The 25,403-nt window shown below is 37.5% G+C and overlaps 1 protein-coding gene across 1 annotated transcript; it reads left to right on the top strand.

The window, feature by feature from the left end:
* Positions 1 to 1,108: 1,108 nt before the first annotated feature.
* On the top strand, positions 1,109 to 22,501 carry PI15 (peptidase inhibitor 15). Its single transcript, XM_062568177.1, has 5 exons — positions 1,109 to 1,391; positions 18,467 to 18,585; positions 18,871 to 19,003; positions 19,156 to 19,271; positions 22,366 to 22,501. Exons 1-5 carry the CDS (start codon positions 1,119 to 1,121, stop codon positions 22,499 to 22,501), a joined length of 777 nt encoding a protein of 258 aa, XP_062424161.1. The 5' UTR covers positions 1,109 to 1,118.
* The last annotated feature ends 2,902 nt before the right edge of the window (positions 22,502 to 25,403 follow it).

Raw genomic sequence — 25,403 nt, 5'->3', positions numbered from 1 at the left:
TGCATGTTCAAGAAGCTGTATAAAATAACAGTAGCAAAGCCAACATGATGTCCATGAAATAAGGAAAAACAAAAACAAAAACAAAAACAAAAACAAAAAACAAGAAGAATAAAGGTAGGAAGTACTGAAAGGGAGAGTATTGCATGTTGCCTCTTTTTACTATAGAAACAGGGGGGTGTGACTGAATATCCAAACCACCTACACTCCTGAGATGCCACCCAATCGCCGTGTGTGTGCTTTGCTGTGCTCCTCCCCTCTTATTTTGGCTAAGCAGAGTCCTTCAGAGAAACTGCCTGTACTGGATCATACAGACTGTAACATATAAAAGCTGTTAGCAGCTCCTGTGGCCAGAAGCTTCAAAACCGGCAGAGCTTTGTTCTTTGGGAGTTTGTAATAAGAGACACTCCTTCACAAAGGTGTATATCAGCACACAGGGGAGTGCTATATATACTGGGAGAACAATAGAGTGTGTTCTTTTTTTGGTATTATCCAGAGGTAAGCCATTCAGCTCGATAAGCTTGTTTTGCATGCAGTTTTATCGATGTTCATCTCATCACATTTTGCTGAACTTAAGGTCTGAATATTATTTTTAAGGTGTCCTGCTTTCATGCTTTATGTTTGTTGCCTGCTGGTTTATCTGTGTGGTATTATCAAAACAATCCAGGCATAATAGGAAAAGCATAACCTTGGATGTATTTTTCATTTTCAGCACATAACATTCTGTGAGGTTTGTAGCAGTCTTCCCATTTACAATATACAGTGTCATTTATGAAATTATCCTGTTTGATAGCACGGTCACTGTTTCAGGAATACTAGCTTTGATCATGGCATTCATGGTATAATGATACTTCATTTGGTATGTTTGCAGTAAGAGCATGTTATCATTTAATCATAATATGGATAGTGAATATTGTTCAGTAACACGTTCTGACTGACTGTTTTTAAAAGTGGTCTGATGGACAGAAACCATTTGTCTGATCACAGTGTGCCAATGTACTCAGTCTTGCTCTCCAGATGTACAGAATCACACCTCTAACATCTTCTTTTCTACAGATCTGTTTTCCACTGTCCTGACTTAAAGCAGAACATCTCAGTGGCCTTTCTCCTTTGGCCCCAAAATGACAGTAATCTCTGCAATCAGTTGTGCTTTCTTATTTTCCATTCTCTGTGAAACAAGTGCAATAGCATTACCCAACTCCACAGACCTACTCCTGTCAAACAGTAATTTCACTGACATTGAGACGGCTTTGGCAGCTCATCTGGACTCTGCAAAAATTCCCAAAACCAGGCGGAAGCGATACATTTCACAGAATGACATGATTGCCATTCTTGATTATCATAATCAAGTTAGAGGCAAAGTCTTCCCACCTGCTTCTAACATGGAATACATGGTAAGTGAACTTAGTTTACTTCAGAGAAGAGTAATGTTTTAGAATTGCTAGAATACATAACAAAGTATAAATCTGTGATTTCATTTTCTTAAGTTGAACAAACTGTGCGTTTGGGGATTTTAGTTAAGTACACAAATGATTTTTAACTATTGCTTCTTACTAAAATGTTCTTTCACATTTTAAATCTAATTAACCTAAGCAAGCAAAAGCTAAATGCTAAACTCTGAACCTTTTATTCACCTTGTTTAATTTTTATTTCCATGAGTACTCCCATTGCAGCTGCTGGGGCCCCAGTAAATGAAGTTGTGAGTTAACTGCTTGTTGACATGAGGAAGGCTGTGTGATTACAACATGGGATCACATGTGTTTGAGGTGCTAGTCATTAGTAATCCCACTGTAAAAATGTTATGGAGTATGCTGAAAGTCATTACCTTCATGTGCCCAAAAAGACAGCCAAAGAACATTGCTAAATACTTTCACACATAGCACTTTCAGAGAGAATCTGGTAAAACTGTGTTTAGAAAGCAATTTGTCTGATGGACAGTTTGGCTCATATTCATGTGTTTTACTTCTTCCAGATTGTTTATGTGCAGCTAATACTTTAAGTTTCTGGTCAGATACAATACTTACTTTAAATATTTCTTTTCCATGTGGAATTTCAGTCTGCTTAACATGCTCTGTTTGTGGTCAGTACCTTTTCCTCTTATTGGCAAATGCTCTTTATGTGAATTATCTGTTCCTGCAGGTATGATAAACGTTATTCACTCTGTGTGATTTCATACTTGGCACTAAGATAATAGCTAAGCCAGTGTATTTGCTATTTTATGTTCCAACTTTGAATGCACGCATACTGTGGAGCATTAATGTTAAAAATAGGTTAGCTAAGCAAAACTTTTTGTACCTTCTAAGTAAGCCATCTATAATTTTTTAAAATCAGACAAGTTGTGTAAGCAGTGTAATATCTGCTTAAGGTCACAGAGCATCTTAGGTGACAACAAACAGTTAACAGGTTCAAGAAACAGGACACCTTCAGCCTGACATAAGAAGGGGATAATAGTAATAACAAATCCTCCTCTTTAGCAGCTACTGACTAACAGTTTGGACATCTTTCTATCACAGATATTACCTAAATCTGGATTTGATCATACAATCTGCTTAGCACATCCCAGCAGCACCTCAAAGAGCTGAGTGTGCTTACAGCTTTGCAGGATGAAGGCCTGCAGCCATGCAGTAATCTGAGTTTGAAGTTTGGTTAAGTGGAAAGGTCAGAGACAGAAAAAATAGAGGGGTCAGAAGTCAAGCTCAGTCATCATTTTCAGTGCTGAGCTCGGTGCTGACGTTTTCTTTGATTCTGCATAAATAAACTTTGTTGTAATGTCTGAGGGAATGGCAGCCTACCATGCCCTTCCTTTGGCTTATGTTTTTTTGAAATGTACTCTTGTAGTTTGCTTAAGTGAAGCCAGCACCCTGTCACATTCTCAAGAGTTTTGTAAGTGCGGTCTTCTTAGCCAGTTCAGTAAAAAGACTTTGAAAAGAAGAAAACCTTCCCCAATTAAATCTTTTTTTTAATATATGCATAAATTTCCATGGTATCATCTACATTGGTTGAGCATTCTGCTGCAGCTTTGCTCTGCAGTACTGCCACACAGTATTAATCTTTGACACAAAGATTAAGACTGGAGCCACACTCTTTACAGGTAGTGTGCTACTCTTTTCATTGGCATTCTTACTATTGCTTTACCAGAACCAACACCGGATATCCCTGTGTTCCTGACAGCACTAGCCCCATCACTAATCACAAGGACAAGGTTTATAGCTTTCTCTCAAATTTGGTTTCGAGATTTAAAGTACTTTATTCTTGCTGCAAAGTTCGGAGCACTACCTAAAGTGACTTCAGATAATGATGCAGAGTTTACAACTCGTACCTGGATCTTCAAATGACAGTTAAGTCAGTTGCCACAAACCTTGTTGTAGAATTTAGTTGATCCGTGTTTCTTCATGAAACTTCGTGGAACAAAGAAAGTTCATTAGTCAACATCACACATAGCTTTGCTGTCTGGTTTGTAGCAATGGCTGCCTCTCTTTAACTTTTCAGTTGTATGGATATGGAAAAGTTTTGGTAGGAACGTTTTGAAGATGGCAGAGTGTTGGAAAGCCACAGACTGGGAACCCTTGTTATTATCAATGACTGTTTGAACTTGCCTGGATGCTGAATTAATTCTTTTGTCTCTGCATAATTTCAGTGTATGGCACTGCATCTGCTAGGTCTTATGGGGACATAAGATCTCTGCTATTATACATAAAAGTTATTGTGTCATTCAATATTAATTTCCATAAATAAGATAATAATCATATTGTCATCACCAGAAGACAATGTGCACTGTGGTGAAAGTGTTACAGAATGTGTCTTCCCTGTTTTAAAAATTACGAAAAAATGTAGTGAGAAAGTTACCTTTCCCATTCACCTAAAAAGGATGCCGTAAGTTAGAAAAGCTAGAAGTAGCTTTTGATGCAGTAGCTTTTGGAAACTGCTTGTAAGTACATTGAAATAGAGGACTAAGCAATTTGGAAACACAAGGAAAAGGTATCTTCCTTTCTCTATCCACAGTCAGGCTAAATTGTGTTTTGCTCTGTTTTCCTAATTCTGCTATGTTTTTCTCATAAATGACTGTATCTCATTCTCACCTCTGCATATTTCCATTTTCTTTTTCATTGATAAGAGTTTAGAACTTAACGGTACGGTTTGATTCTTATGATTCCAGTTCTCCACACATTGCTTTTCCTCTTGACACATTCTATTTTTTCTCACATTGAGCCTGCTTCTCACACACTCAGTGCATTTATAGATATTTTGAATTCTTTGGGCATTATTCTGTCTGTCCTGTGGAGACATCTGTTGCATTGAAAATTGTGTGCTATAGGACTTCTGATGAGAGGTCTCAACAATTTTGAGTGGCAGAGAGTGTTTAAATGTGCACTGCAGCAGCAGAGTTGGGACAGTGTCTTACCTCAGTTCCAGAGATGTGGACCGAGTGCTGTTCCAGCCTTCTGTTGTATACAGTCTCTGATGCTAAGCAGGTAGCTAGGGAGTTACAAGCAGTTACGAGATTTTTCTGTTGTGAATCCGTGGTGAAAGGAACTGGCCTGTTTTATGCACAATGGCTCAATGAGACTTTGACTAACCTTTCTCTTTGGATGTTAGCACCCTATGAGTGAGTCACACTTTAAAGCAGTCCTCTTTTTGGTGCTGGTGCTGTTATTGCTGATGTCTTCAATTTTAAGTTTGATCGAAAGGGCAAAATTAAAGTGACTGAGTATGGCAAGTAAAAGAAAAGGGGAGCGAGAACTTTCAGGTTTGTATTGTATCAGTAATGACTTTTGCTTCAATAAAAGCCTTATCATGTATCCTTCATGCCTTCTCAGCCTAAGACTATCATTCTCAAGTCTTTACTCTTGCTCCAAAAGTTGATGCTATACATACAGAAAGAAAGAGGACACCATCCTTTTGATCTGGTAGAGGTCGAGTTAAAATAATCTACAAAGCTTTGCACACTTTTTGTACAGAAAGCAAAGAGGTTCTATAAAATTCATGATTCAGAAAAAGTGAGGTGTAAAATTTCCTGCAGCTGTCTAGTGTGAAAGGTATGTAAATCCTCAAGTCCAGGGGAAGTCTATAAACAAATCCCTTTCTCTGAATGCTAATTCTGTACTGTAGAAGCCTGTATTGCCTTTCTGGAACATCTCGGCTACTTGGTAGGCCAGTAAAGACATGCAGTACCCTGCTGGCTGAAATTTGAGCCTCTAAAAACATGCCGTTTAGTACCCATTGTTACTATCTGTAGGATCCCAAAATATTCTTTAATGAAATATCTGTTATGGTGAGAAACAACTGTTATTTTTACCTTCTATACAATTGTTCTCACTTGAAGCCAGTTTGCCCATAGGCAAACAAGGGAAATAAATGATAGCATTCTAAGGAGATTTCCATAACTTATTAAAGAGCCATAACGAAAGAGGAGCTGTGAGTATTTCACCGCTCAGTTGCAGAGCTTGTCATGTGCGGTTCTGCAAGGAAGTGTCTTGAGTCCCGAACATAGTCAGTAGTAGACTGGCAGTTGCAAGTATAAAGATGGGGTAGGATTACACTTTTTTTTTTCTATTCAGTGATTACATAAATACACTTTCATATTTATGAATATGTCACTTTGTAGAACTAAAGATAGTGAAGTATTCCCAAGCTCCCAAGAAATAGCTTGGATACCCAGGAGTTTTTTCATGGCACCATAGCTTACAATACTTTACTATAAGCTGGTAGCAGAAGAGGTGGAAAGGAGTGGACAAGTTGAGTTTATTCATCTTCACAGGTAAATCAATCCTACATGAAAGACTATGACAAAATGAACAAAAGTAATTCCTGTAGTCACATGAGCTAAGAAAAGTCGTAGGGGAAATCTGTTCACTCTTTAAGGCCCAAGAGCCACTTTGCGTGTGGCTTTGCTGAGATGAGTTCAAAGTTGACTTTGGAGGTAACAAATTGGGAAATGTTGATTCCCGTACACAAAAACCTACAGACAGCTTACAAAATCAATTCAGAGAAACAAGAAAATAATCCACTTAGTGATCACAATACTATTAGCTGTACTGCAATTGCAGTCCTAATGTGAATCTCTTGATAAAAGTTTCTGGCTATCCAGGAGATCTTAAAAATGCTCTGTGACTATGCAATAGGTGATGGATAAGACAAACGGCAAAAAAGTGTTTTCTAGCAATTTCAAGTTTTCCAGAGTCTTATTTAATACCTGAAAGCCTTTCATATGGACATGGAAAAAGTAAGTTAATTTGTTTTGCTCTGCAATTCAAAGCATTTCTGATAAATACTAAGCTTCTCAAGTTGTTTACTTACTTTTGCTGTTGTCATGTTATATTTCTTACAAACCTCTTAGAGGACATTTTGTTCCTTGAGCTGTTTGCCCTGGCTGATCTGCATGGTCCCACTGAAATCATCTATGTTTGTGAATAAGGACTGCAGGACTAGTTACTTCAAGATTTATGTCTAATGACTTGGATAGGATCTCAATTCATATAGTTTATGAACTCCCTATTGCAGGACTTCCTTCCACATTAAATACATATGGTTTTCATCTTGTCTGCTCCTGAAAATATATAGTGATGCTGTCTCAGTCACATCTCTTGGCAAATATTTTACCTTAGGAATAAAAATGATTTCCAAATGTCTAACCTAAATATTTCTCTCTAAAACTCAGATAAATTAATCTTTCTGTGCACTTTTTAACTGCTTAATAGAATTTCTCTTCTTGTTTAATTTCACACTTTACATATTTTCTGACATTTTTCTTGGCATTAATTAAGATGTATGTATGCATATAATATTTCCTTAATTTCCATATATGTGCCTTCCAGTACTTCTGAATGTTGGGGCAAATTACAGTTACACTCCATTTACAGCTCCTTTACTAGATCAGCCTGATCTGTAAGATCACCCACTTCATCGCTGAAGAGCACCCTTAAGAGTCAAAGGCCTATCATTTTAACTATACATGTTTAAAGACACAAGAGCCATAACTCAATGCAGAATTTGCTCGAGAAGGTACTGGCAGCCTACATGTCCATGGAATTGTAGTGTTCCCTTAAATCCTGTGCACAAGATGAAGGTTGAAACAAAGTGATCAGAAGATGAGGACAGGTTCAGAAATCTTAACATCTTCTAGCAGCTTCTCATCATGCCAGAGTGCAAAGTAAGTCTAAGTATAGCGCATCCAGCCTTTCAGGAAGGCGACTATCGAAGGGCTCAGAGCTCCCTCACTGAATTCTCCTGTCTCAATTAGCCATAACTGTCGTTTGCTCTACATGGGGGATTCACAGCAAGTGAAGTGAGAACAAATGAGAAGGATTTTAACGATGAGATGCGTTTATTGGCTTCAGTTTCTCCCTCCTAACCCTTAAGTCTATGCTTAGACAACTGAGTCACGTCCTTTCTATCTATTGCCGTAACCCACCAACCAGCATGTTTGAAGATCATAGGCTAGTGAGTTCTGGAATATTACCCTTTTCAGAAAATTAGAAGAAAATAGAAAGAACTGAAGTGGTTTACCTGAGTGCAGTTAGGGAGTTTCCATCTGCATGACTACACTGTGGAATGAAAGGAAGCAGTTGTTTTACAGCATGCTCAGCCTTTGCCCACGGCAGAGACAGAACATGTTGACTGACAGAGTAGCTGAAAGTAAGCTTGAGTAGCTGGAGTTTACATGATAGAGTTACCCAGTTCTCTTTTGGCTAACAGATAAGTTTATCCACTTAACTATTTCCCATTGCACCACTGTCAATAACGCAAGTCAGTACTAATCAGTAGTTATCAGTGAGGTGCAGAATGCTGCCAATTTTTCTAAAAGAACTTCTGCTGTACAAAGTTAGGAGCCACTACCCAATCTCTGAGGCAGATCTGGTGTTCAGCTAGGTTCAAATCAAAGTGGTTATGTCAAGTACAAAAGCTGTAAGTTCAAAGTGATGGAAGACTGGTGTAAGAAATGAACAGAAAGGACTTTTCCTGGAAAGCAACTTCTGAAAAATCTGAAGAAAGTCCCTGAAAGTGATTAGGAATGATTGTGTTAAACTTGCTTTCATATTAGAGTTTCTTTCCCTTGTTTTAGGCATAAATATTTTTAAACATCCATTTTGATGGCATTTTAAAAGAGAATATTTATATTATTTAAATTTAGTATTAGCAGAAAGCCTTCTAGGAGTTTAAGTAAATAAAAAACAACCTACTAAAGTCTCTGATAGAAAATCAGCCTGCCCAGAGCCCTCAGAATTAGACATTCCTTTATTATTAAATGTTGCACCTCTTGAACTTCTTGGCTAAAAACAGAGACAGGGCATTTTTCACAAGAACAGTGATCCAAAGTACACAGTGCTTAGTTTCATACATGAATGGAGATGATAGTAACCCTAAACCTCTCAGTATTTTTGTTCTCTTTCCATATCTGAAAAGGAGAATAGGCTATTCAAGTCTATGGAAACGTATGTCCTAAGGACAGTACAAGATGGAACTGCACCAGGATAACCACTTGCTTGCCTTTTGGACACAGACTGCTGTCATCACCACATGCATCTCCATGTGCAAATGCATCCCTAGGTATTCTGTGATGGAGTCCAAGGTCTATTTTAATTAAAGTGAGAATGACTGCTTTTTTTTTTTCATCTCCATCTGTACAGGCATATCTATTAATTTGTATCAAGACAGTGTATCTTATATTGAGCCTTCTTATTCATAGAAGTCATAGAATCCGTAAGGTTGGAAGGGACTTCTGGAGATCATCTAGTCCAACCCCCCTGCTCAAGCAGGGTCACCTAGAGCATCTTAGACAGGCAGGCTTTGATTATCTCCAGAAAAGGTGCAACAAGGACCCCCCCTGACTGAAACACAGGCTTAAACCAGAGACCTTTAGATCTTAAGTCTAACGCTCTCCCAGCTGAGCTACTTCGGCCCCTATTCTAAGAATAAAGAATTCTTGTTCTTATACTTTATCTTGTAGAATGAAGAAGCTGCAATGTGTTTTTGTCTGTGTTATGCTGACATATATTTCAGATAGAAATAATTAGAAATAATATGTATTTTCTTAATAAAGAATAAAGGAATTAAGAACTGTTTTTGTTTTAATGAAAAAGTCAGTGATTAATAATAAAAAAAGTAAAGAATGTGGACTTCCTCCTGGAAGAGAAACAAAACACTGCACAAGAAACAAATTTGCCATTCACATTTTGTGTTTTTGAGAACAAAGCAATTTGCACTGATCATATTTAAAATGAAAGAGGTCAGCCACCTTCATTGTCATACTGATGGCAAATTGTCAGGGTGACATGGAGCTAGACAAAGTTAGGTCCTTTTAATTGCCACTTTTGAGGTAAGCTCTTGCCAACTAAAATATGCCTTGCAGTAGGTTAAGAAAGCACTGAATACTTTAAGATACGTAGCTCTGATATTTAGCTTTTCCAAAAGATAAACAAATAATAGCATATCAGGGAAGCTTATTGTTATTAAATTTGACAGCCTACCAATTTTCTTTGTTTCTTATTGTTTAAAAGCTTGGTGCCAAAGATGAAAAGAAAGGCAGACAATCCTTGGAAGAAACAAATTGACTATTAGCAGCAGTCAAGCTTCAAATGGCAGGAGTTTGAATTTGGGTGAAATAGATGTCCAGAAATACACAGTTCTATATAAAATGTAGACTAGTAATAGACTTCAAAAGAAAAGAGTTTTTGGCAATAAGATTTTTTGGACATCTATCTAGTGATGCCCAGAGTATAAAAAAGACCTTCTAACGTTGAGTGCTTCAGAAGTGTGGATCAGATGTTTGGAGGTTTGGATATGTGAGAGTAAATTGACTGTAAAACATTGCACAATTTTACTTTGAGTTGCAGCATAGGATTGGACAAGCAGTTTTACGTATTAAACCCATATTTATTTGCAAAAGAATAAAATACAGAACAACAATTCCCATCTTATTTTTTTTCTCTAGAGGATAGACTCCAGAGGAATTTGCTGTGTGAACTTTCTAATAAGTACCTAATGAATTAGGGAAAGGATTTGCATTTGCAGTGGGCATCAGTCACAGAATGCAGAGTAAGATTTCTAACAGGTGGCAGTTGAGAGCAAAATAAATTCTTATTCTTAGAGAGAGAGAGAGAGAGGGCCTAGACTCCAGATGATCTCACAGACCAAATAAATACATAAGGTTTGCCAAATCTGGCTATAAATTCCAATGAGATCATATGTTTTCATCACACAGTATTCACTGAAGAAAAGTGAAGGCACAGAGACGAGGCTCTTTCAGAAAGTCTGCTGAAAAAGTATGCAGGAAGAAGGGCTGGTGGCTGCTTTATTAAGCTTTGTGCTAGATTTTGAGTGGGGGGAATGAGGGTGTCCTACTGAAAATCTCTGAGTGTTAAAAACCTTGGGTTCCACTGTATAAAAGACCAGGAGAGAAGCTGCACAGGGAACTTGTGCCTACCCTGCATGCTGATGTGGGATTTCAGCGAAAAGGCTACTGCACGTGCAAGCAATAATGCTGGTGCAAGGCTGAATGACCCCGAAGGACAAGACCTGCATATTGGGGGAGTAGCAGACTGCATCTGCTAATCCACTCTGGGACTTACACTAGCAGCTGTGGAGTCCAGCTGCACAGATGGGCTGGACCCTTAGGATTTCATTGCCCAGCTTCCCAAAGTTTTTTTCTCACAGGAAGAAATTGCTTGACTCCAGGCTTTTTCCTCCCCTGTTGGTGTTTTGGATTAAGTGCTTCTGATCTTTAGTTGGACAAACAAGCAAAAGCACAGGGCTAATGGAGAATAAAATTAGAAATCTGAGGTAAAAAGGCTGAATTTTAACTGACCACTGCTAAAAGTAGGTTCTGCTGGTCATCTTTCTGAGGGCCATAGGGACCATCATGGTTTTGATAGTGCTGTTGGTAGCAAATAACAATCTGAAGATACTAATATGACACAGTAAGCAAATTAATGTCAAATAAGATCACAACACTGAAAAACAAATTGGGATTTTCTGTAATTGCTGTTGCAAAATACTGCTTATTGCCACGCAACTGTATTAAATCTGCATATCCCAACACTTCATTTGCAATCTCATTATGCAATTACAGTCATGTAAGTCAGCTTTTGAAGATCAGAGTGGTCGATACAGCTATCTTTAGCTGTTCGCTCTCAGTGTGTGTTAAAACCTGTACTGGGTGCCTGACAATCCCACTGGACAGTTGTTTGCAGGCAGCTGTGGGACTAGTTATGTCACAGCTCTCCGGGCATCATGGGCAGCAGCAGGCACATGTGACAGCAGACACCTGATGAACACTATAAGGTATTCTTAGGATGGTCTTGAGTACATATTTTGCTCTCTGGTTGTGCAACACTTAAAGTACTGGATTTACCACTGAGAAATATGTAGCACCTTATCCTAGCTAACATTTTGTATTTTTAAAAAGCCCACAGTTTAGGCTAAACTACTGAGAGTTGCTGCTAGTACTTAGTGTTCAGAGCAGTGCTTTCCTGGGCTTCTCTTGTACCCTTGTGTAAATGATGGGAGCTTTGTTGCTATTGGCAATAAAACTGAGCTGGGAAAGATTAAGGATTATGATGGCAAAAGAAGAATAGACGCATACTTCTGTATTGCTTGAATGTTTTAAAATGAACATTAGGATCATACTGTCATCCACCCTAAACCCAGTGTCAGTTGTTCTTTCTCAGCTGTGGCATTTCTAATCGGAGCAATTTAAAAGTGGGTTTAAATCTACCTTTTTATCTCTAAAGATATTACTAGTTTAAGTGTGTGTTTTGTTTGAGATGTGTTGCACTGCTTGAAATCAGCCCTTTGTTGTCTGCCCATAAGAAAGGTGAAATAAATATTTTTAACTGCATGAACTTTATTTGTACCCTGGGAGTAGAAAGTCATTAGAAAACAAAACAAAACAAAACAAAAAACCTAAAACCCAGAACAATTCTAACAATGTTCTGAAGGGAAATAGATGCAGTGAAGTGTTGACAGATCTTGCTGATGAGTTTGGAAGAAGCCAGCAGTTGCTTTCTGAGAAAAAAAACAAAAACAAAAACAAACACCAGAGAATGTTTTGCAGAATTCAAGAGTCAGATTATAAATCTCAGGATAGGTATCAGCAACATGAAAAGTGAAAATTACAAATCTTCTTTCTTTTTTTCCTTTGACAATGTGTTTAAGAGAAGTAATAAAAAAAGGATCTCCATTTTGATGTATTTACTGAGTGGCTGTGGATTTTTCCTTCTGGTACCTTCTGGTATATAATGTTGGAATTCTGTTTATTTTCCAGATAGGGAGAAGATATTCTTTTGAAGAAATGGGAAAGAAGTCATTCATACTCTAGTATATATAAAAACTATTTAAGAATAAAGCATTTTTACACTTGCAGGGGTGGGAAATGTCTGTTTAACTTAAGAAGTGTCCATCAAGGGTTAGTGTGGCCCTTGATGAGGTTCCAAGGCATTCCTCTTTTTCTTGCTTGACTTAGACATGCTTTGGGTGATCCAGAACACTCTAGAACTCATTAGAATCACTCAAAATATGAGGGAAAGCTTTGATATAGCATAAGGAACCTTCCTCTTCCTTCTCTTTTTACCAAAGTATTTTAAAAGTTCAAGTTGCTCTACAGCAATGGAAAACCTGCAGGCATGTAATCAAGAAACTAAACTAATAGTTACACATGGCTACTTTTATCTGAAGCAATTGTCCAGAGTATTTAATCAAATTGTCATCTTTCATTAAATATACTTGTGTAAATGTTTTGTGTTTCTAGCTCTTCCAATTGTGGAAAAATCTGCCAGGCTATCACCTGATGGAGTCCTTTCTCCAAGTGTCTGCAGTCCTTTGGATGGTCAAGCTGTGATCTAGGAGAGGTATAGACTGCTCCCTATAGGTTGCTGGACAGCAAATTCTGGCATCTCAGAAATGACAGCTCAGTGGTTTAATATTGGTTCCAAACAGAAATACGGGTTCCTACCATGTTATTGAGGCAAACAAATTTAAGAAAAAAAAGCAAAGACATGAGCTCCACTGGTAGCCAGAGGTCCTGAGAACTTGCACAATAGAAAGACTTATTTTCCTAATCTGTATGTACTTATTATACAACATAAGTAATGCTTATTACTTAAGTAAGTATAAGTAATAGGAAACTGGACTACAAGGACTCTAACCTGTTATACAAGGAAACTATGAAGTACTCCACCAAAAGTCTTTAAGGAGGCTGTGACATTAATTATTTCACTTATGGGTAGTCATACTGAAGATCTGTAGTAAATTTGAGACCTTCTTGTATTAATAAAGGTACACAACCAAAATGGCACATGATCCCTTAATGCCATCAAAATCCTGAGGCCTGATACTTGATTTAACACCAGCACTGTGCTTCAAACTCTGAGAGTATTGCTTTTAGTACGTGCTCTGTTTTGATCATTATCATTTAACTATGATTTTATAAATCCTTCATTCACAGATGTCTCAGCAAAGTTTTCATGTTCAAGCAGTTATTAAATGTTGCACTAATGCATTTAAAACTATGAATATGACACATTCTTCTTTTCAAGAAAAATTGAAATAATCAACAAAGTCTAATGTTTAATCTTGAAAAATTACCAGAGGGTAAATGTACCCAGAGTAGCAATATGTTTGCAGTAATTCAGCCATCCTTTAGAAAGTTTTCGGTAAGAACAGGTGACTCAGATTAAAGAGCTCTATCAAATTTATTTTCAGTATATTTATTTAATGTGTTTTGCTTACAGATAAATAGTGTAGTTTTTATCTGAGGTGCTTTGGTGCTTTCAGTTTCAGTTCCCATTCTCCACCAGGATCTATCCCCAAAGACTTGTGTGAACAGGGTAGCAAGAGAAAGCCACTCCACTGAAATGATTGATACTAGAAGTACAAGTCTGACCATAATGAGAATAAGTGGAAGGACTTTGTTCCTAAATTCAGATTCTATGTTAATAGCTATGAAGAGCATTTCTCGAATTAAGTCACAGCTATCAATTTAGGAAGGGAAAAACTAAATATCATTTAGCACATGCTCTGGAAAGATCTTTGTGGAATTGTAACTAATTCATTTTTTTCCTTTTTCATCATCAGAACATTTCTTGAATTTCGTCATCCTTTTAGTAACTAACAGCGTCACTGTTAGGCCACCATAGGATTAAAAGCTAGACCAGGACTTCATAGTATTAAAAGCTGTTTCAACAAGGAACAAAAGGGCAACTCCATCCCCTTTACATATAAATTATCTAAGAATAACTGAGAGACAGGAAATGGCTATAGACAGTCAGGGAAACTGTGACACAACATTAAAAGGCAAACACTTAGTGGACTTCAAGAAATTTCATTCAACATTAAAAAGATTTCCTTTTAAGCTCTATTGTTTATTATACTTCATAGAAAACACAGACTTTATTTCCCTATTTGCTTAGAGAGTGGGGGGGGGGGAGGAAAGCTTGGGTAAAATTCTGGCCTTACTGGCAAAACTCCTGCTGACTTTATTAAGATTTTATTCCTGACACTCAACTAGCATGTGCTATGTGAGTGCATAGAGCACCCCAAAGCCAGATGATAAAGCCTGTGGTCTCTGATATTGAAAATCATATGGAAACACTGGCCTTTATCAATACCTATTACTCTTTTTCAGTCCATTTGACAATGCTCATGTTAAAGCTTTTCTAAAGCGTAGTTTAGTAGAGAACAGTGCAGATATTACAGTCAGACAGCTTTCTAGGAAAATACTTTTTGACTGAGGAAGCAAAAATAAATTGGCCTAGGGATGTGCACTTCAAGTTGCCAATGGAACTGTGGTGAGAGATGCTTTAACTCTATCACAGCTGTTACACTTGGGTGAGGGGTGGGGACTTGGGGTCCACTGTGGACCAAATCGGTGGTCTAGAGAGTTTGAGGGGCTTCTTATTTTGAGTGGAATGAAGGTGACAGCTTCCCCAAACACTGGTGACCTAGCAAACAAAGATAAGGTTTCCCCAGGGAGAGAATGAGCACTGTTTGGCAACTGGGAGTTTGCATGATTAATGCATGAGGATGAGTCATCTGCTCAGATCTTGATCTGCTGTGTATGCAAATCGTTTTCCTTATTCCCTTTTGCAGTTTTCATGGCAAGCAGCTTTCTTTAACATACTTAATAGGAAGACTGGATTGGTCATCATTACACAGTTCATTATTTTATCAAATTATTATTTTTTAATCCTTTGCTTGAGCCTGTTAATATTTCCTCATACAGAAACTGCCCTTCAGGCTTTCAAGTTATTTCAGATTCTCACTTTAAGACATTTTTCTATTTCTTTATATCCTATTTCTTTATACACAACAATGAAGTCTTATGGATTCAAAAAGCCCTAAATCTCCTTACTCTCTTCTCCAATGTGCCCAAATGCAGGAGACTGAACTGAGATAAAAAATGAACACAAGTGTGAGCCCATGGTCAGTCTTCTTTTCAAAGTGTTGAATGGTATAGTTTCTTATGACTAAGAAGATTTTAGGTCATTATGAGATACTCATTTTTCTGCTTTGGCCTATATTAATTACTTGTCTTTTCTCGTGGAGAAAATCTAGTGCTCACCCTGGAGGGAGTGAGGCTATTGCTTTTCTAACAGAAAAAAACTTAGGGAATATCCTAGTGAAGTACTTCATCTTCTCCTATGAAATACAAATGATATATATAGTAACAGGGGACTCTGTACAAGCATGTTTCACCAGCTTGATAATGTAGAAGTGGAGAGAATGAAAAGAAGTTACAGATGCCCCCTTCCACGTCTTTTATCTTTTATTTCTTATTCAGTGATTCTCTGTCTCGGTCTCTGTCTCTCTCTCTCTTTATATTTGCAAAAAACTTCGAATGCCCAGAGGGTAGTCAAGAGTGAACAGATAATGGAAAACAGGGTGTACTATGTATCACAGTGATGTTTACCTGCACTACCCACAAATTTTTAAGTGAGTTTGAAACAGCCCCCTGAGGCTTTCACAGGCATATGCTACAAATGATGTCTGAGAACCAGAAAAAGAATTTGAAGAGAAGTAAAAGTCGGTGAACAATTCTCTTACTATCCAAGGCAGGGGGAGCACCCAGTTTACAGATAGCAATAATCGTGAAAATCTGATCCAATCTTCACACTTTTAATCACCTAACATACTATTTTGCAAAGCAGTTTAACGTGTGAAAATATGCTGGGTCAAAATCAGGAGCTCAGTGCTATTTGTGCAAATACAGTACGCATTCGGATTTATTGTGGGACTGCAGCCAGGTCACTTGGGAGCAAGCAAGCAAAACTCATGTTCAGCCTCCTGGCAGAAAGCATTCATGCCAGAAGCATGATTAATCCCAGCAAAGAAGGGTGTTTATGGGGTGTCACAGTACTGGCTGAACTGCCCCTTATGGTTGCACACCAGCCAGCTGTGTTTGGACCCACATGCTGGATTCATGTACTTTTAAGTTCCCTTGGGTCTGGACAGGCTCCAAACACAGTCAGTCTGTGGCTATGGCTTCTCAGGAACACTTCCCAGGCGCAGTTCTCCATTTGTACCTACTGTTGTCCCCTCTTCAAGGCCACAAGCACTCTTTTGGGGACCACTGAAATATCACAAAGTTTATAAAAAGTTATTCAAATGTTGGTCACCTTCTGCTAAACAGCAGAGATACAGATCAGCACTCCATTCTCTTCCCCTTGGACCCAGGAGCATTTTCTGGATTTTGAACAGTATCTTAACAGTTCCAGGGTGCTTCTCTTGTATCCTAGTAGTCCTACCTAGTCTTCTGTTTTCCTTAGTTATAGTCTTACCTCTAACACATACAGGAAACTCCCTTTGTTTTTGAAAGCTAAAGTCAAAATATTCCCTGACTCAAGGGATATTCCCTCTTAGTATGCTTCTTCCTAACATTCCTTTTTTTTTTTTTTTTCTTTTTTTTTTTGTCCTGTTACTGTTAATTTGCTTTTACTTCACTCTGGGACCTGTTATTACTGTTATTAACAGGCGTAAAGTAAGTCTTTCAGCTTTAAGCACAGTATTTCTCCTAAGGAGACTCCACTTGAATGGAAGATCATTTGTGTTAATGATCCACAATCTCTGTTACATTTCTTATGTTTTAATTTAGGATCTACCTCGTCTCCTCCATATTAGCAAAAGCCTGATTCAATGATATAGCAAGTTCATAAAGTTCAGTAAATTCTATACTTTTCACTTAGAGAAATTTCTCAAACAACCTTAGAGAGTCTGGGACACAAATTACTGTCCTGTTCCATGATCTGTGGTCAGCCCTTTCTTCAGATTTGGAAACTTAAAACTATGAATTCAGTGTTTTAGAAATCTGTACTAGCTCATAGTACAGAAAATATTTGTGTTGTGAGCCACCTTACCCTTTGATAAGTTTATTTCTGACTTTGCCTCTTATTTCATACCTCACAGAGTATATTCTCTGTTTAGTAGCCACTCAAGACTGAGCTTCTCTTTGTATTTAAAAAGATGCTATGGGCTCGGTAAACAGTTTTACCACATTCTGTTTCTGTCTTTCTAATTTCAATTCACCAAAACACTCCATCTGGGGTATTCAAAATGCATGTTTAACTCCAGGATCTAGAGTCTACTTGGACATCACTTAAAAACCAAGATATATGAGGATTTGTGCAGAATTGTAACATAACAGCAAGATATTCCTTACCTAAGGCTCCAGGATTACAGTAGGTTTTATTGCTGTAGGTTCTATTGCTGATATCTTTATTATTTGCTGTGAAGAAAACAGTAGAGTTGCAAACCAAGCATGTAAATAAGCAGGAAACATATTAGAAAAGAAAAACTGTTTAAGGTCGCTTGTCACGTTCTTACCACAAGGAAATGACTTAGGGAGTAGGAATGGTTAAAACTCTCCTTATAGAGCTGTTTTCTTTTTTATTCCAATCAAGGAGCAATATCAGCTCCCATGCAAAATAAAGTGATGCAACTTACACTGCACCTGGAAACTGTTCCTAGTTTTTGCTTTGTGGAACCCCTTTTCTTGACCTTGTGGCCTCAAATATGGAAAACTGCCAAGTGCTCTCTCTAGCCATGGATACTGCTGAGATCCCTTTTCAAATATGTCGAGGTTTTGTGGAGTATGTAATACCTGTGCTAAAATGCTCCACCCTGTGTGTGTCTCCTTCACTTTAACCTTCCATCTGAGTTCCACCCAATGTTCTACTCCTCTCCACATATGGATCTCATCAACACAGAGGAAGAATGGTAGGAGAATGGAGGGCCTTTTGAGCCAACAATAGAGGATCCGAATACTTGGATTCTTCTGATGAAGTATGTGATTTAGTACAGATCCTGTTAGGTCCTGTACATACTGGACCATGATTTTGGGAATTCAGGAGGTCTCTTTCTAGGTTACAAACCTATTGTGCTATGTTATTGCACTTAGGACTTAAAATACCTGTTTCTTATATTGCACTGTCACATGCGTTTGTTTTGTCCTGCTGCTAAGGATTTTTTATTTTGTCAGGTCTGGGATGAAACTCTTGCCAAGTCTGCAGAAGCTTGGGCTGCTACATGCATTTGGGACCATGGACCTTCCTACTTACTGAGATTCTTGGGCCAAAACCTGTCTGTAAGAACTGGAAGGTAGGCAGATATCTTACAAAACAGTTATTTTAATCAGTCTTTAAGGTCCAGATCTTAGGCTGATGCAAGCTTCTTCCATTATTCCAGCAATAATTCATATATATCTATAACTTAAAAAAGTTCTTCATTTAGCTTAAGATATTATTGCTTGACATTTTTGCCCCTAAGGATGTCTAGAGAAATGTATTTTTAGGTGACTTGGGTTGTAGGGATTAGCAGCAGAAAGTTCCAAAATTATTAGATCTGAAAGGCATGTTCTACTTTCTATGTTTTAAACAAACCTAGGTATAGATCCATTCTCCAGCTGGTAAAGCCATGGTACGATGAAGTGAAGGATTATGCTTTTCCTTATCCTCAGGACTGCAACCCCAGGTGCCCCATGCGATGCTACGGACCCATGTGCACACATTACACACAGGTTATATAAATTCCATTCTATTCAAAATCTGCTATCCAAAGCTGGACTTTTCTGTGATGTATTTATAGTTTTCTCTCATATAAATGTGTATATATATATATATATATATTTCTTTTCAATTTGGACTTCACCAATAACGAATATTTATTCAGATGGTTTGGGCCACTTCCAATCGTATAGGCTGCGCAATCCACACATGCCACAATATGAACGTCTGGGGATCTGTTTGGCGACAAGCTGTTTACTTGGTATGCAACTATGCCCCAAAGTGAGTTGCTCTCTTTTAATATTGTTTATTTTTGTATTTCATGCATGTGTGGGTCCTCTCATAGGGCTGCTTACTCCTTTTTCTGCTGCTTGACCTATATTTGCGCTTTTTCTGTGGGCTGCTCATTCATCTTAACATTACACCTAACAAATATACAGCTTTAGAATACAAGGAAGAAAAAGAAATAACTTGAGGTGTATGGAACAAAAACGTGTTTTCTTTTATCATTATTAGTATTTTTACTGTAATTCTCATGCTTTGTGCTAGACTCTACTTTCAATTCTTCATCTCCTTCCTCTGTTATGGATACTTAGGCTGAGTTAGACTTCCTCATGTACATGATCATTTTGTAGATCAGGCTTTAAGGAACATCTTTACTGTGCAGCTTGATTTTCTGTGAGCTCACATTGTTGCCCACAGGATACCTTTTCTTATGACCATACTGCATAAGGGCAGCCCTAAGGGCTTCCAATAAGGTCTATCTATCTAAGCTCAGTGTCTGCAAATCTCATCTCATCTTGTAATATTAGAGTCCTTCTAAGTATATGTCATAGATACACATTGATGGCCCTATTTCATTTAGCAGTGCAGAGATCTGTGTTAAGCTGAAATGAAGAACGGAATTTTCTCTAAGTGTTTCCTGGACATCTTTTCAAGCTCACATATGGCTGCAGAATGAATCAGTAAAGTATGGATAGAGGAGAGCTTGGTTTTGAGGTTTAGTTTGGACCAGTGCTTCAAAAATAACATGGACAGTGTAAAAGGCCGCTGGTTTATCTGAGTATGTAATATTAGGCTAAGCCATAGTTCTGTATAGAAAACTAAATATGATTAATTGAGCATGTTTTCCATAAACTGTCAGTGGCACAGGTCCACTTGTGGTAAAAAATATGCAAGAGAATGAATTTGAGTCATGTCATTATTCTAGCTGCTCCATGAGCATGAAAATTTTTAAAGGTTTTCCATCTTAAAAATAGATAGGATTTGGTGAGAAAACTGACTTGAAAAAAAAATCTTCCTTAGGCAATCATGAAGACTTCTATGTTCTTTTCTCTTTAATATCTACTAGAAAGGGGAGATAAGAAAAGAATATGAGAGGTATCAGGCAGCAAAAACTGTATCTGACTTTTAGCTTTTAGACTTTCAGTTTTACAATCTGGACAAGGTGTGAACAAAATTTATAAGAATAACTCAGATACTATTTTTTATATATCTTCATTTGTTAAAAAAAAATATGAAAAGGATTGCAAACATTGTAGGACACTTTTGTCATTGTATTCCAAAATAGCAAAGGAATGATGTCCTATATTAGGCATTACTGAAAATGGATGCATTGCTTGTGTATCAGTTAACAAAGTACTAGTAACATTTTATTTTTTCTTGGTCGAAAAATCCCACTATGCTCCCCTGAAGTTTTAAACTTCTTCTCTGGAAGAGATTTTGGATAGAACTTTGATCTATAGGTAGCTGAATAAAGATTTTCACATAGATTTCTTGCACAGTCACAAAAAGGTACTGAATGGACTTCCGTGGCTTAAGGTCGTATTCCAAAGAATCAAGAAGGTTGGGTTAATTATGTTAGGTTTAGGGCTCTTGAGCACACATACAGACATGTCTTTGCCAGTGAATAATGTCTATGTCCCTGTGAGCAGTCAGCTTGCGTGAACATCAGAATACAGGAATATTACACCCCCTGAGTTATTAAAATTGGAATTTGGTAAGATTTGGGGGTTAGATCTCCAATAATTTTAACTGATGCCATGCTGTAATGCTGAAAAATATTTGTGCTTCTGAAATCAAGGGGAAGAAAAAAAAAGTTAAGAAGAATAGTTAAAAGGCTTACAAATGCCCTGTGTATAGTTAACTAATACAGGCTCACACAAATCAGTTACATGTTGTAAAGGGAATAAAGCAAAAATCAGCTTTCAGTGAATTCTTTCTGGATTTCCATATCTGTTATCAAACTAAACATATTTCCTGAGCATTCAGTCTGCTGTACCCATTTGGAAGAGAAGTAGGAATGAAGAAATTATTTGAGAGATTCCTACTTTCTTCCAAGGCACATCCCAGACCAAGGCTTTTGATCCAATGTTATTGGCTAGGAGGTAGAGGATGAGAAAATGTTTCATAAATAGTTGCATTACTCACTGCTATACCACGTCACATGCAAACTACAGGAAAGTTCTCTGCTCTGTGAGACATAACATTTAAATAAAAAATCTAAGCTTACTTAACTTACTTTCTGCCTGCATCACAAGTGATACATGAATCTGTAAAAGCCTAGAGGTTTATATAAGCATCTAAAATTCTCAATGCTTTTTTCAGATGTTCCCAAGTCTTTCAGAGTTACCTCATTTCACGTGAGCGCTCTCCCAGACTTGAGCTCCTTTTCCCCAGAGCTCTATTAGAAACTGCATAGCTCCGTTTACCAGATGGGAGCTCGTGGCCCTCCTCCTCCCACTAGTACCTAAGAGACCCCTGAAAACTCACAAATATTACTCTTTTTAAGACAGTACTGTTGTGAATAGTTTTCATCTTCCCTTTATCCTTTACCACCAATTTAGCCTCAGAGCTTCACAATGTGAACCCAGGCAGTGTAACCTGATGGTAAGACTTTACTCAGTTGGTCTTTCCACCTTCCAATTACAAGTTTTTAAGATATCCTGAAGGACAAAAATGTCCAAGGAAAACCTTGCACCAGTATTTATGCTACTAACTTCCCGTGAAAAAGAGCCTGCTAGCTGATTATTATGTCTCAGATGTAGATTCAAAAGTCATCTGAGGGTAATAAAAGCAAGAGAATTGGGACTTTTACTTTACCACAAAAAGGACCCATAAAGGATATGGAATGGACCACTGGCATAGGATGACATGATCATTGCCATCTGTATTTTTGGGGTTTTTTTTTTTGGAATCAGTAGATCAATATCTGTCCGTAAGCAGCTATAGGAATATAGTCACATATTTTGTGTACTCGGGCATTTATAGGACATCACTCAAAACGGGTACCACTAATGAATAGATTTTTATCCTCAATATAAAATAGATTTTTTTATCAAATGACTAAGCATTCTTTTTCCTTTCTTATTTTCAGGGGGAACTGGATTGGAGAAGCACCATATAAAGTAGGAGTCCCATGTTCTGCCTGCCCTCCAAGTTATGGAGGCTCTTGTACTGACAATCTTTGTTTCCCAGGAGTAACATCAAATTACTTATATTGGTTTAAATAAGTTAACATGTTTACATTTTTTAAATGGCTGAATAACAAGAAGCTTGTATATTGAATTTTGCACATATTATATATAGAGAGATTTTGTGATAATACCCTGATGATTTCTTTTTGTATGCTTTGTATAATTAGCTTTCGAAGTATAGAATTAATTTGTTTTTAACACTTTGGAATTTATGACTCACATTAACCATTTTAGATTAACATTGTGTAAAGAAGAGAAAACTAATTTTCACCTTAGCAAGTGTAGCTTTCTGAAGATTAGATTCTATTAAAAGCACATTAAGAAATCCTGTCAATTTATATATAAAATATGACTTCCCTTTTAAAATGGTAGGTCTAAAAAGAGAGGGGTCATTGTTTTAACACTGTGCTTTAAAACAGAGTATAACATGCAAAAGTAACAAACTGTCCCCCCATTACCAGTTACTCCCATTTACACCTGTGCTTTCATCTGCCATGTCAATGGGACTCTAAGAAGAGGAAAACATATGTGCAAGAGAAACTGCAGGATGTTACCTACCTCATGCACAACAGTGATGGATTTATGACATTTCAAGAGCTCAGCACACGGCTGCTGCTATCATCAATAATGCCTGTGTGCACATGGGAAGAGTAGAGAATAAGGAACCGCACTGGCCAACATGCGGTGGCTATTAACTCACACGCCTGAAGTCTTACCTAACCAGAGAGCTACACGACATTCCTCTAAGTATACTGGTAAAATCAACGCAATCACATTTTTCGTTCCTGCTCCCTTGTCCATCAGAATATGGTATAAAAAGTACTTTGCAGCAGTATATTTACTTCTGTATAGAAAGCCAAGAAATATATTGCTACAAAGCAACTTTAAATCAATACACAACATCCACACCAAGTCTTTTACCACCATATGTTTACCAATATATGTGCTGTCCCGCTGTCTGAAACACAACCAGGTGAAACTTTCAAGGATAGTTTAGACCTAAAAGTAGGTAAGAGCATTTTGCAAATAAAAGACTAGAAATTCATTGGGCTTAATTAAAACTTAATACAGGCTTGTGAGAAAAATTCCAAATTACTAAAGCAATTGCCAGGGTCATTTAAAATATATTGTGCTATTTCCTAAAAATGTTCGTATGAATTTATAAAAAGTGAATCTATTTATTCACACTCTTCCTGCCAAAAACTGAATGTCTTGTGGGTCCTTACTAGAACATTTATAAAGAGAGCCTACACTTTATGCCAGAATATGGTAAAGGTAGTTTCTTTGAAAAGCAAATCATAAAAAAGAGAAAATCCAACATCTGCCCGAACTACTATGTACAACTGTCATTGAAATAGTCTCATGTTTTGGCTTTATATTTTTTGGCAGAAAGTACTCCCCATTAAATATACATGTTTACTCTGCTTGCACTGCTAAGTTTAGACCTCTGAAATTCGTGAACTTTGACAAGCAATATCGACTAGAACGAACACAGCAATAGAGCATAGTTTCATGAGTACTACACATGTATGTTTCTTTACGTCACTAATTCAGTGCTTACGAGGGTGTTTAAGGCAGTCTGTCACCAGAATATGAAGTATCATATTAGTGATTAAAAAAAAAGAAGTGAGAATTTTTCACATTAATTCATTTTTTCCAACAAGATAACCTTAATGGGTGGAATGGGCTCCACAGTGTGTTAAATGCAACAGCCCTTCTCCATCTATCCATAATCTGATTGCTCAGAGAAAGTCAGCAGTTGATCTGTAGCTCTTCTGGTTAGTGACACTGCCGTACCTGATGGGACAATAAAATGTGTCCTTGCTCTAGAAGAACAACACCTGTGATATTCTGCTAACTTTTATCCTTACAATTGCAGTATAAACATCTTTCCTTATAGTTTGAAAGTGGACAGTGTTTGGGCAGTGCTCACTCAGTGAAGTGCTTTGGCTGAGTAAAATCCAGTCCTGTTTTGGGAGTGAAACACAACCTCTTTGCATCATTTATGTACACATCAAAAGAGTTCTGTGAGACAAAACTGCTAAGTGGGTCGTCAGCCCTCAGCCAGAGCAGTTTTGAACAAAGATGCATGGAGCAGATGCATTTTTGTTCTGCAGAACAAGTCTTTTTTAGAGGTAAAGACAGTTACAGTTAGAACAGTGCACCTTTACATTGCCTCGCACTTACAGTATTTTTTGTGTAATACAACATAGGAAGTAGAGCATAAATAAGAGTTCAGGTTAAGCTGCAGAACCTACAGCAGTAGGTCTGATATATAACTATGCACTTTGGAACTTGCAACTTGCATGTTGTATGGTACACTTTCCAAACAGGACTAGACGTTGTAAAATAATTTATAATTCTGTAATTCAGCTGAAATTATTATAACGGGTATATATGTTATTGTATCTGTTACTTTTTAAGTTTCTACAAATTTTGTGGAATATTTTGTTTTCTGTGGGTATAGGAAACTTAGCTTTTTACAAACAGGTATGTAGGTTTTTCACATCCCGTAATGGTGCTAGGGATTATCTATTGTAATCACACTGTAGTTGACAGCAGTAAAAATAATCTGGGTATAAACCATTTCATAAGATCAGCTCCTGATAAAACCAGCCACAAGCACTCAAGCATTCATCTGAATATTTTTAATTTAACAGAGGCGATTACAGCTAGTCAGACGTTTGACTACCACGTGAAATTTGCCCTTCCGCTTTTTTAATAAGTGGTTTACTGTAGGCCTTTCTGTATTGTCTGTTTGAATCTCTTTAATTTCTATGATCATTTTTTCTTGGGTTGGATGACAATGCCAGCAAACATCTACTTTGATTGCCAGTGTCAGCGCTGCTTCGTTGGTTATGTGACACAAAGCACTGCAGCAACAAATGTACTGAAATGTACTGAAGACTTCATATGTTTTTTGCAGAATATATGCGCT

The sequence above is a fragment of the Rhea pennata genome, chromosome 2 (genome assembly GCF_028389875.1).
Source record: "Rhea pennata isolate bPtePen1 chromosome 2, bPtePen1.pri, whole genome shotgun sequence".
Lineage (NCBI taxonomy): Eukaryota > Metazoa > Chordata > Aves > Rheiformes > Rheidae > Rhea > Rhea pennata.
This window is presented reverse-complemented; position numbering and strand designations above follow the sequence as displayed.

What these genes read in the sequence shown, in the direction of transcription:
- PI15 (XM_062568177.1), top strand. Translation starts at nt 1,119, where the DNA reads ATGACAGTAATCTCTGCAATCAGTTGTGCTTTCTTATTTTCCATTCTC. An exon ending in CTTCTAACATGGAATACATG is followed by an intron (nt 1,392 to 18,466) that starts GTAAGTGAACTT and finishes TTATTTTGTCAG; the next exon opens with GTCTGGGATGAAACTCTTGC. An exon ending in CTGTCTGTAAGAACTGGAAG is followed by an intron (nt 18,586 to 18,870) that starts GTAGGCAGATAT and finishes AAACAAACCTAG; the next exon opens with GTATAGATCCATTCTCCAGC.